The sequence below is a fragment of the Furipterus horrens genome, unplaced genomic scaffold, assembly GCF_987537825.1.
Source record: "Furipterus horrens unplaced genomic scaffold, mFurHor1.1.pri manual_scaffold_5, whole genome shotgun sequence".
Taxonomy (NCBI): domain Eukaryota; kingdom Metazoa; phylum Chordata; class Mammalia; order Chiroptera; family Furipteridae; genus Furipterus; species Furipterus horrens.
The window spans coordinates 51,527,080-51,539,862 of NW_028327175.1; the positions used below are offsets into that span (position 1 = coordinate 51,527,080).

Here is a 12,783-nt window from a genome sequence, read left to right on the forward strand (position 1 = left end):
ACTAACTGTTGTGCATTAGTCATATTACTTTTGATCAAAATATTGCAAGAAATCAAGACTAAGAAATTTTATGAATGAAACACTCAAAAAAGTTCTTTTGTGTTTTAGAAGATGGGCTGTGGTTATTGAATAATCACCTCAATTGCAAATTCTTTAAAGATTGAATTATAATGTCTTTCCTATAGTAGCTCAAATAAAGAATAAAAAATACGTTCCACATTTGAAACTTCACATACCGTTGAGCAACATCTGATGGTAAACTCTCATAACAGCTTCAGATCCCAAGTGTCTTAATCTGCTTCCCATGGGTCCAGCAGTATCGTTTGACCAGAGATTAAATTATATGCTTTGGCTTCATCCTGAAGTTGGCTGGTAGAATTGTATGTTACTATGACATAAACCCAGTCTATCAGATTGTTATCTGAATTTGCTCAATTTTCAGCTTGTAATTTTTCTAAGTGAACATTGTCTTTGAAATTTGGCAAAGTATAGAAAATAGATAAATACCAAGAAGTCAAACAAGGCTTCATAAGAGTTATGAGGATGATGTTTAAGATTTATCATCATTTTTTATTTTATTCATGACTTAATTATCCTGAGAAAAAACATTTTTTGTCCATAGCAAAATAATTACCTTATCCCTCCCTGCTTTTTTTTTTTTAATACTAAAATGGTCCCTATTGAGAACTATGCCACTCATTTCAGTTCTGGAAAGTTAGAATATCATCAGATGCAGTTACCCTCAACCTGAGAGGTAGCAAATTAGGGTTGCGGAGACAAGACCTGAGAAGGACGGAGTGAGAGGAAGAAAAAGTGGACTTTTTTAAGTGCCAAAGGGCCTTCGACACTCATATCCAGAGAGACAAGGGCAGAAACATCATGTGTGGCTGCTCGCTGGCAAAAGAGAGAGTGCCAGGATAGGGAGACCAGATGGGTCAGTAATTAGAGCAGGGACAGAATAGGCACAGTCCAAGAGGTTAATGAGTGGTCAGACCGTAAACCAACGCCAGACCATGAAGGACAAGGCATAATCTCTGGGCAGCCACTGTGGAGTGTTATGTCCACGCAGCATGTGGTATCCTCAAAACTGAGAGGCATTTTTAAGGTGGCAGCTGAGCGCAGCCTGTCTGATGCCTGGGGCCAGTCTCCTTTGTGTTTGGAATTTTGCACACACTCTTAACACTATTGATGGGATTCATGTTGTTTGTTTTGATGAACTTTAATTTAGTGAGAAATAGGTAAATTACATTCATTATGTTCTGTGTACTCAAAGAAGTATAAAATATACTATTAATACACTTTAATTCACAAATAACACAAAAATAAAGCTGGATACTTAAAATGTTTTGGTATCCGAAAAAGTCATTCATATAAAATATTCTAATGTTATAAGAAAAATCAGAAATTTCAGATTCTAAAAAATCAATATAGTGATAATATAGGAATAATTATCATATAGTAGCTTGATCTTAACCCTGGCTGGTTTGGCTCAGTGGATTGAGCGTCGGCCTGCGAGCTAAGTGTCGCTGGTTCGATCTTCCAGTCAGGGCACATCAGAGAAGGAAAACTCTGATTCCAAAAAACCTCTGCTGCCTTGCGGCATACCTCTTCAGGGGAAAGGCTAAGGGAGTAAACCCCGACAGAAAATCCGGAGCCGGAGTCCCTAAGGCGGTTTGACGTTGTAGTCAACACCGGCAACTCCTGCGGCGCACCTGAAGCCAAGCTGTATTGACTCCGTCTTTCCCTTGGACCCTTCAGCTGCGAAGAGAGGGGGGGTCTGCTGCATGGGCAACAGCAGACCCTCCATATCACCCTGCCCAGGCTCTATAGCTTCAGCTTCACTGGAGAGGACACTCCAGCGTCATCGCAAGATGTCGATTCAACACGGGAAGAGACAGATACCGTGTCACTCCCGAGTCGGACTGCACAGCCATTCTCGGCGGTGCAGATAGACTCTTAAGAAGCTACACCATCGTCTCTCGAGACGACGGCTGCCGACAAGTAGCTTGATCTGGATACCTACTTCAAGCTACAAAGCACTCTAAAACCTTTGTTTCTAAGAAGCAAACAGACTAAATCTGAAAGTTTCTGAAACCCACAGTACAATAGAGAAATCTATTTTAAGAGAAGCTTTCAGCATAATACTCTCTTTTGGGGGGTTGGTTTTTAAAGGGATGTAAGGGATACCTGTGCAGGAGATACCAGAGTAATTTAAGCGAGAAAGAGCAAGAGCGAGCAAGTGAGAGAGAGCACCTGCATACATTCCTGTGTTTATTCTGAATCAGTCTTTCAGAAGAGTTTTCTCAGCTTCTAGACCATCAGCTAATTAATTAGCCAAAGATTTGAGGCAATGACCAGTATCTTAAAAAAAAAAAAGAAAAATAAATTTCTGTGTGTGCTATTAATAAGATAACTGCAGATCACTAAAAAAAAAAAACTTTTCTTAACTTGCCTTCAAGGTTATGGGCTAGATGTTAGGGCTGTAATGATAGGTAAATAAGATGGACATGGACTCCACCATGGAGAAGCTTCCAGTCAGTGTGAGAGGAAGATATTGAAACTGTTATTCCTAGTTTGATTGATGCTATGATGGAGAAGCACAGAGGGAAGCGGACCTATCTGGGTAGTTCATAATGTTAGCAAAGCTAAATGAAAATAATTGTTACATTTATGTTAATTATATCTAAATTGTAATGTCATGAAGAGATGAAATGTGCAACATGTTATTAAATCGTAGACATTTTTGTATAAAAGCTGTATTTTCTTTTTCAGGCTATAAAAGCTGTTTTAAGTGTATATAATTCTATTCAAATGAAACAAAAAGAAGCCTCAGTAATCAAATTATTATATTAAACAGGAAAGTAGTTCCATGTAATTTCCATCTCTTGTAGCTGCTAGTTATGACTAGTTATTTTGCTTTAGCTTCTCTTAGCTAATAAAGTGCTTATTATACAGCCTTTATTAGTCTAAGAAATTGTTTTTGCTCACCTTTTTGTTGTTGCTTCTGTAGGAATTTCAGTGAACATTATCACCCCTTGTGTAAAGCGGTACATCACCTAGCAGCTGTTGACTGCATCTTCTCCCTGGCCAAGGTCGCTAAGCAAGGAAATTACTGCAGGTAATATAGTTTTTATTTCCCCCCTATTTCAGTGCTTTAGATCAGATGACATTATTCAATCAGTTTTAGTGTATTTATTACAAAATACTGAAATTACTCAAATATGCTGGACTCTTCGTGAAGCTGAAAGTCATACACTTAACTTGATTTAAAATTAAATTCCTTTCTTGCTTGCTGTATCACTGAATACAGTGAAAGCAGATGTTCACTATAACTCTAGAGGTGAATATTATATATTTTAATTTTTAAGTTTATATGGTGACATTTTTATAAAGGTGCAGTACTTTCATTTGTTACCTTTCACTTAAACACTTTTTATCTTTAACTTTATAGAAGTCTCATTTAAATATCTCAGTCAGCTGTGTGTGACTGTTAAGGTATCAGTCATTCTGAGGCAGATTGCTCCCTATTGCTGTCAAATTATTCTTCCTTAAGCCCAAACCTTAAGCCTGAGCTTGTCTTTTTGCTCAATTCTTTGTCCTTTAGGGCCACTGGGATTGGGGGTGAAGGGTTGGTGGGAGGTGGGTCCTGCCTTCCAGATCCTCTGGGGTTGCAGTCCTGTGCCCATTGCTTTTCTGGGCAATGATCTAGGTTCCCATGGTGGCTCTGTGCCTGGGCCCGCTCCTGAGAGGGTTCTCTTGGTGGGTCCACTTCCATGATGCTCTGTGCTCAGGCTAGCTCCCATGGGACCCCCAGGCTGAACTTTTGTGCTGGTGGCTCCCTAAGTGGGCTCTCTGGGTCTGTTTTATAAGCGTACTAGCCAATTCTTGAAGGCTCTACCCTTATGATCTAGTCAGCTTCTAATATCGTCACATTAGACATTAGGTTTCAACATATGAATTTGGGAGGGAGACACAAATATTCAGTTTGAGGCTCAAAGCCTTACTGTTTTCGTATCCCTAAGAAACATTATAGAGTATTTAACTTACTGGCTTATTGTGAGGACTAAGCAGAAAACACAGAAGAGATACTGTCTGTCAGTGCCTATGGTACACAGAATTTATTACTAGAAATGTTTTGCTATTCATACTTCCTTCATATCTTGGTTTCCTCTCTAGTTTGTACCAAATATCTTTTTAAACATTTAAATGTCCTCTATACCTAGCATAGTACCCATGGTGGATGTCAAAAATTGTTTCTTTAGTGTAAAGCATTTATTAATTTGTGGGAGGAGAATTGAAGGTGCCATTTATAGACTAAGAATATCCTCAGTTTGCTGTTCTGTTTCCTTTAAAAAAAATTTTTTTTCCATTACTGTTGTCCCGCCTTTTTCCCCATTGCTCACCCCCCACCCCACCCACCCCTTCCTCCACAGTCCATTCCCACCCTGTTACCCTGTCGTGCATGTCCTTGGGTCATTTATACTAGTTCCTTGAGTAGACCCCTTCCCCTTCTTTTTTTCCTTCCTCCCTCCTCCCTCCCCCCTGGTCACTGTCAGTCTGTTCCTTGTTTACATGCCTCTGGTTCTCTTTTGCTCGTTTTTTGTGTTATTCATTAGTGTCCTGTGTTAGGTGAGTTCAGATGGTATTTGTCTTTCACTGCCTGGCTCCTTTTGTTTTGTTGTCCATTTACGTGTGGTGCGTACCTACAGTGTCAGGTGCGATAGTTTCATTTAAAATAGGATTTTTGTGTTTTCACTTTTGCCCAATTTCTTGTCACATCAGATGATTGAAATAAACAGATTTGCCTAGGCATTTTAGACTTGAAACTTTACATTGCAGTAAATGGGGGAAATTATATTCTATTAATTGTCTATAAAGACGAGATACATAAATTTAGTTGAATCTAGTTCTGGAAAAATAAAGAGTCTACCTTCAGTTGACTTGATTTCTTCCTTATGTATTGCTATCTTAGTAGGAGTTCTTTCTTGGTGCATAAGGTTTGTGAAACAAACTTTCCCTAATGGATTCCGTTTTGAATTAAGCAGAGGATTGGCTACAGCCTGTGCTCTTAGTGTGTTCAGATAAAGCTCTTTCCATTGAAGAATACTTGTGCCTGGTCTGTGCCTTCTTATACTTTTTCAGGTGGCCTTTTGCCATTTGCTGCTGCTGATGTTATGGGTAGTGGAAAATGAAGGACAGGTATGTGGTTTGCCACAGTATACCAATTTGAAAATTTCTTATCTATATGTTTGTAGGTATATTTATATGTACACCCAAACATAACGTATTACACATAATATATAATTTTCAATGTGATATAATAATCAGTATCTAGATTTGTTGTCAGAATGCTTGGTTCTAGCCCACCCTCTGTTACTAACTAACCATGTACTTTTATTTAATTCTTATATATCTATATATAAAGTCATAAGAAGTAAAGTTATGAATTAGTAAATAGGGTAAATCTTAAAATTGTAGAAATATTTTATTGAGATTAGTTTTAGCAAAATCTCTCTGAGGAGTAAAAATATACTTTTTATTATGTCACTGTAAAACTATGATTCATCCCTAGACTCATCATAAAATTAACAAACATTTTTAGAGTATCTGCTGTATGCAAGTTTGGTCCCAGATTTTTCAGTTTGATGTTTCCCCTGTTTTTTTGTTTTGTTTGTTTTTTCATCTTCCAGTATATATTGAATATATCAAGAGACCCCTTGATTTGCATAAGGAAAATTTGAGTCTATTTTAGGCATGTCCTTCAGAGTGTTGGCTTTGGGTCAGACAGGGATGGGGTTTTAAATACCAATATGGTTACTTATCAGCTGACCTTAAGCAAGTTATTTAACCTCTCTGAGTCTCAGTTTCTGCATTGACTAAGTAATACCTGTTTCTCACATAGAGACGTTGTACAGACTAAATGAGATGAAGATATATGAAACTTCTAAGCAGGAACAGAAAAAAGATAAGCACTAGTAAATAGTAACTGTTACTGTTGAAAGCTGTTTATTTATTCAAAAATCAGAAAGAATTACCTGAACTTACGGGTTATTTGTATTTTTCATACCCATAATAATTTATTACTTTAAAAAAATAGTTTTTAGTTCTCTTTCAATCCACAATCTTCTTTGTCTCTTAGACACAGAAAGCACAATTATCTTAAAGTCTGTGTTGATAATTCAACTGTCTGCTCGTTTTCATTCATGTATCTCCTTGAATGCCTGGTTGTTTTGATTATCTTTGGGTAGTGTATTTGTTAGATCATTTGTAGAAATAATTTGATGATGTACTTAGTCTGAAAGAAGGCATCTCAAGACACATGTACAAACTGACATCAATTTACCCATTTCTGGGTTTGAGATGACTCGAAGATTTCAAAGGCTGCACTTCTTACTTCAGATGTATTCTTAGGCCGGGTCTGTGAGCCTCTGGGTGTCTCAGTCCAGAGCAAAGATGTCCATAGTGCTCAGCCTCAGACATCAGCAGATGCCCTTCCTGGAAACCTGTCTTACCCTAGATCTAGGCCTGGTAATTCCTTGCTCTCTTGTTAGTTCCTAGATCCCTTCAAGTAGCTGTTTTCTACTCTTTACCCACTTTGTATTTGTCGACAGTAGAATTGTTCCAAATCACCTATTCTATCAATAAAGCAATTTCAGGAACTATTGCACATGTTAAAGTGCTAACTAAATTGGATATCATACATTTAGAAAAATGCATCTGAAAAAATTTAAATGAAAAATCATGCCATAGCCTTTAGGTAATGCGATCAGCTTTTTCTTTTCAGAACCATAAAATTGAGTGTAAATAGCTGTGGAATAGGAAGCTTTTATCTAAAATGCATTTTAAGCTAGTATTTAACAATCTGAGGGCTTCCGGCCAAGATGGAGGCCTAGAAAGACACACTGGGTCTACCTCCACAACTAAGAAGGAATATAACTACCTCAAGACTAGAGACAACCGGAAGTTCCAGAAAACTGAGCTGCATGGAAGTCCAAAAAACAAAGATATAAAGAAGAATACTCATCCAGACAGATAGGAGGGGCGGAGCCGGTGCGGAGAGGACCCAGTATGGTAGTGGTGGTGGCAGCGGGCCAGTGGAAAGCGCAGTCATATGTTTTAAAAAGTGGGGAGGGACACCTGGGGAGCACTCCCAGCTCCTGACTGGACTGTGCAGCTCACAGTTCCTGCACCAGGTAAAATCAAGCCTCATTGCTTCTGACTGTGGGGGTTGGGGCACAGGAAGAAATTGCTAGTCTCTCAGTAGAGTCTGCTTGTTTAAAGGGCCCCCACGGCCCTAGAATGTCCACAGACCCACCCACTCTGGGTACAATGGCCAGGGCAATAGCTAGAGAGGTGCCAGTCCCATATGAAAGTGGGAGAAGGGCCTGGAAAAGGGGCAAGTGCTGAGCAAGCGCCATTGTTCCCTCTCTGACCCCTCCCCCACATACAGCGCCATAACATGCTGAAACGGGTCACCCTGTACTGACGAATCCCTAAGGCTCCGCCCCTTACAACATAACAAGTGGGACAGCTCTACCTAAAACACAGAGGCAAACAAACACAGGAGCCTGTCAAGATGAGGAGAGAGAGAAATATGGCCCAAAATAGGGAACAAATCAAGGACCCAGTGGGAGAACTAAGTGATGAGGAGATTGCTAGCCTAACAGACGAGGAGATAGCCAACCTAACAGACGCAGAATTCAAAACACTGGTAATAAAGATGCTCACAGTCTTGACAGATATGCTTGAGTATGGCAAATGCATAAGGGAAAATGTGAAAGCTATGCTAAATGAAACGAAGGAAAATCCACACAAAACCAATGGTGAAGGGAAGGAAACCAGGGTTCAAATAAATGATTTGGAATATAAGGAAGAAAAAAACAGTCAACCAGTACAATATGAGAAAACAAGAATTGAAAAAAATGAAGAGAGGCTTAGAAACCTCTGGGACAACTTTAAACATTCCAACATCTGAATCATAGGGGTGCCAGAAGGAGAAGAGGAAGAGCAAGAAATTGAAAGCTTATGTGAAAAAATAATGAAGGAAAACTTCCCAAATTTGGCGAAGGAAATAGATATACAAGTCTAGGAAGCACAGAGTCCCAAGCAAGCTAGACCCAAGGAAGTCCACAACAAGACACATCATAATTAAAATGCCAAAGTTTAAAAATAGAGAATCTTAAAAGCAGCAAAAGAAAAGCAGAAAGTTACCTACAAAGAGGTGCCTATAAGACTATCAGCTGATTTCTCAAAAGAAACTTTGCAGGCAAGAAGGGAGTGGCAAGAAGTATTCTATATGATGAAAAGCAAGGACCTACAACCAAGATTACTCTATTCAGCAAAGCTGTCATTTAGAATGGAAGGGCAGATAAAGTGCTTCCCAGACAAGGTAAAGCTAAAAGAGTTCATTATCACCAAGCCATTATTTTATGAAATGTTATTTAAGAAAAAGAAGATCAAAACTATGAACACTAAAATGACAACAAACTCACAACTATCAACAATTGAATCTAAAAAATTAAAACAAAATCCAACTAAGCAAACCAGAATAGGAACAGAATCATAGGTATAGGGATCATTTGGAGGGTTATTACCTGGGTGGGGTGGGGAAGGGGAAAAATGGGGAAATGGTGCAGAGGTTAAGAAGCGTAATTGGTTGGTACAAAATGGGGGGAAGTTAAGAATAATATATAAAAGGGTGAAGCCAAAGAACTTATATGCATTACCTATGGACATTAAGGGGGGTGGGGTGGGATTGCTGGAGGGAAGGGGGGTACTGGGTAGAGGGGAGCAAAGGGGAAAAAATTGGGACTACTATAACAACATAATCAATAAAACATACTTAAAAAATAAAAAGAATATAGCTATCACATGAAAAAGAAAAGAATCTGAAGTTTATACTTTTTTCCCCTTAGATTTCTAGTTTATTTAAAGATTTTAGTGCATTTGAGCTATTGCAGTTAGTTCAAATTGATTATTTGGCTTCATCAATTACAATCTTTTCTTTCTCTTAAGATACCTTATCCATTTTAGGCAAAAGTTCTTATTCTAGGTCTTCTTATTCAATTTGTATTCTGGATTTTATACTATTTAATTAATATAGATCATGTCCTGTTTCTCTGTGGTGGTTAAAAGAGAAAGATGTAATTTTAAAAATATAAAATAAATAAATTCATTCAAGTTTACTGTTTCATTCTTTCCAGGCAGCATCCAGATTTCCTCAGATCTTCTTCAGTGCCATAAGATTTCATCAACATGATTTTCCTGTCTTTTTACTATTAACTGTGCTATCATCTCAGCTCCATGAATTATCATTTACTTCTTACTCTAGCAGGAAGTGTTTTGTCATTATATAATTTTGGTAGCAACAGAATAAATCAGTGTAGATTTTAGAGCAGAATAAATCACTCCAAATTTTATTCTAAAGTGAAAACCTGAGAAATCATATCAGTGTCATGAGTATGATACATTGGTTGCACTTGGCAGAGCACCTCAGATTTTATTTTAAAGCTGATACCATTTACAGCTGGTTTCATTTTTTTCTTTTACAATGAATTCATAACCCATGTAGATAAAAATTCTGTTCTTAGAATTATACTCTAAAGTTCAAAAACTACCCTTTTTCTGTAGTTACAAATGTTTTTCCAAAGATTGGTTTCAAATTGTTTACTCAGAAGATAGTTTAGTCACTTTCTTTGGGAAATGTGAGTGTGTATTCTTAGGGTTTTGTTAGCCAGATATGTTGAAGAATTTAAGTCTTTAGGAAAGTAGTATTTCTTGGTGGTATAAGTTCAGAAATGTACTTATATGTGCAAGTTCAGTGTCAGAACTTGAGGAGGTCATTGATATGATATGATGATGAAAATGACCAACAAATGGCAAGAAGTAGAGGAAAAGATGTTCAGCCTTAGTCAATGAGGGCAAATGAAAACAATGAGATAACACAATTCACTACCACATTATTAAAAATTAGAAATTGATAATACCAACTTTAGGTGAAGATATGCAAACACAAGTCAACTTTCATATCCTGCTGGTAGGAAGGCAAATTGATAACAGCTAGCTCCTCTTACCTATTAAAATAAAAATATGCATATACTATGACTTAGAAAGTCCACTGCAGAAATTTCCTTTAGCTTAGGGAAACATAGGCATATGTACACACATATAGGGTTGTTCATTGCAGCATTGCTTCAAATAGTGAAAAATCCGAACAGTTTAAATATTCAACAATAGAACAGCTTACTCATCTATGCAGCAGCTTCCAAAGACTGCTGAGGATCTGTTAGATAAAGCTATAGATAGAAACAAATATTAAAGCTTACAAAACAAGACCAGCAAAGCATAAAAATGTTTTGTATCCAAAAAAATACCAAAGACACCAAAGATGCCTTAATTAAATGAAATATGAAAATTTTAAGGCATTCTGTCCCGAAGTCCAACACATAATTTATATTAATGTAATAATTAAATCTAGAAATGATTTTACATGATTTTATTTTATTCTTATTACTGAAAATAATTTAAATAGTAATGATCTGAACTGTAATTTTTATTAATGAAAATATCTTAGAAAATAATAGAAATATAAAAAAAATAAAAGGATCTTATAAAGGTAAATCTCAGTAGTGGAGCCATCACAAGATTGTGATAAAGTTTGTGCTTCAGAGACCTATTATTATAATAATTTTCTTCCCAATTTTTATTTTATAGTGAAAATTGAACTTTTATACTCAAAGACTTGTGGACGTAGGTTCCTAACGTTCATGTTTAAGGTTTTGTTATCTGACAGACTAACCACAGAAATTTTCTACGTTATCCTAGAGACTTTTTAAGTCATTTTTCATGCTTGTTAATTAAAATATGCTTCTTTTTACAGACCAACTCTACAGGAAGAAAGGAAAATCATAATAAAAAATGGCCGGCACCCTGTGATTGACGTGTTGCTGGGAGAACAAGATCAGTATGTTCCCAATAGTACAAATTTATCAGTAAGTACTGCATTATGCCCAAAATATGTAAAAGGTGATAACATTGATCACAAACTTTTATATACCAAATAATGTTTTTTAAAATTTACCCAAGTTCTAACTTTGGCTTTAAATGGACTAATCCTTGGCTAGAATTTATTATTATTATTATATGTTATTGATTATGCTATTACAGTTGTCCAAATTTTTTCTCCTTTGTCCCCTTCCACCCAGCAACCCCCACTCTCTCCGGCAATCTCCACACCATTGTTCATGTCCATGGGTCATGCGTATAGTTCTTTAGCTACTCCATTTCCTATACTGTACTTTATACCCCCACGGCTATTCTGTAACTACCTACTTGTACTTCTTAATCCCCTCACCTCTTCACCCATTCCCCTATACCCCTCCCATCTGGCAACCATCAAAATGATTTGTATATCCATGATTCTGTCTCTGTTCTTGTTTACTTAGTTTGCTTTTTAGATTCAATTGTTGATAGATATGTATTTTTGTCATTTTATTGTGCATAGTTTGATCTTCTTTTCTTAAATAAGTTCCTTTAACATTTCTTATAATAATGGCGTGGTGATGATGGACTCCTGTAGTTTTTTCTTGTCTGGGAAGCTCTTTATCTGCCCTTCAATTCTAAGTGATAGCTTCACTGAGTAGAACATTCTTGGCTGTAGATTCCTGCTTTTCATGATCTCAAATATTTCTTGCCATTCCCGTCTAGCCTGCAGTTTATTTTGAGAAATCAGCTGATAGTCTTTTGGGAACTCCCCTGTAGGTAACTAACTTCTTTTCTCTTGCTGCATTTAAGATTCTCGCAGGCTCTGGGGTTTCCCGGGTGGTGTAGGCCAAGGTCAGCCCCCACTGTTTTGCCCAGGGCCACCCTGCCTGGGCTCTAAAGCAATCTGAGATGGCTGCTCCTTGTGCTGGGCTTGGAGATTCCCAGGTGAAGCCAAGCTGTGAGTCTAGGTTGGCTGCTGCTAGTGCCGGGCCTATAGCTCACTGAGGTCAGCTGTTGCTTGTTTGAGAGGTTTAGGAAGTTGTGAAGCATGGGCTTGTAAGTTGGGTAGGATGGAGATCTCCAGGGCAGGGCACATAGTGTTAGCCAGATTGATGGAATCTCAGATATGGCACCTGCCTATTGGCTCTGTGGCTCTGTAGGGGGATGGTTCAGAAAAGGGACAGTGGCCTCTGCCTGCCTTCTCGTCTGGGAGAAAACTGTTCAAACACTTCAGTTCCTCCCTGTATGCCACTGGTGCCTTCAATTGCTACCCTTGTGCTGGATTTCAGAGGGAGTGAGTCTGAGTAAGTCTTGTGTGTGGATTCTTTAAGATGAGCTGCCTGGGACTCCAGAAGTTTCTTCCACCAACTTAGTCTCTGCTGGTTTTTGCAGCCAGAAGTTATGGAGACTTATTTTCCTGTCACTGGCTCTCTGGGCTGGGGGCTGGTGTGGGGATGGGACTTCTCACTCCTGAGATATTCCTCCTGAGTTTTTGTCCACCACACATGGATGTGGGCCCAGCCCCTTTTGCATCTCTGCCTCTCCTACCTGTCTGGATGGATGTGGTTTCTTTAATTCTGTAGTTGTCAGACTTCCATTCAATTCTATTTCTGACAGTTTTGAGTGATGGTTTTTCTATAATTTAGTTGTATTTTTGATGTGGTTGTGTGAGGAGGCAAGCTGTGTTTACCTGTGCTGCCGTCTTGACCAGAAGTCCCCTATACTTTGATATTTACTACTAAATATTGATTTGGAGCTTTTCCAGTGAAAGGTGTTTTGTGGAGGAAAAGATTTAGCAAC

At 38.0% G+C, this 12,783-nt stretch overlaps 1 protein-coding gene across 2 annotated transcripts in view; it reads left to right on the forward strand.

Moving 5' to 3' along the window:
* The window catches only part of MSH3 (mutS homolog 3), a 145,855-nt gene that overhangs the window by 96,903 nt on the left and 36,169 nt on the right, over positions 1-12,783 (forward strand). For both annotated transcript variants that reach the window (XM_090278976.1, XM_090278975.1), the window contains exons 18-19: positions 3,011-3,118; positions 10,880-10,991. In XM_090278976.1, coding sequence (XP_090135102.1) covers positions 3,011-3,118; positions 10,880-10,991 — 220 coding nt within the window. The remainder of the gene's footprint in view (positions 1-3,010; positions 3,119-10,879; positions 10,992-12,783) is intronic.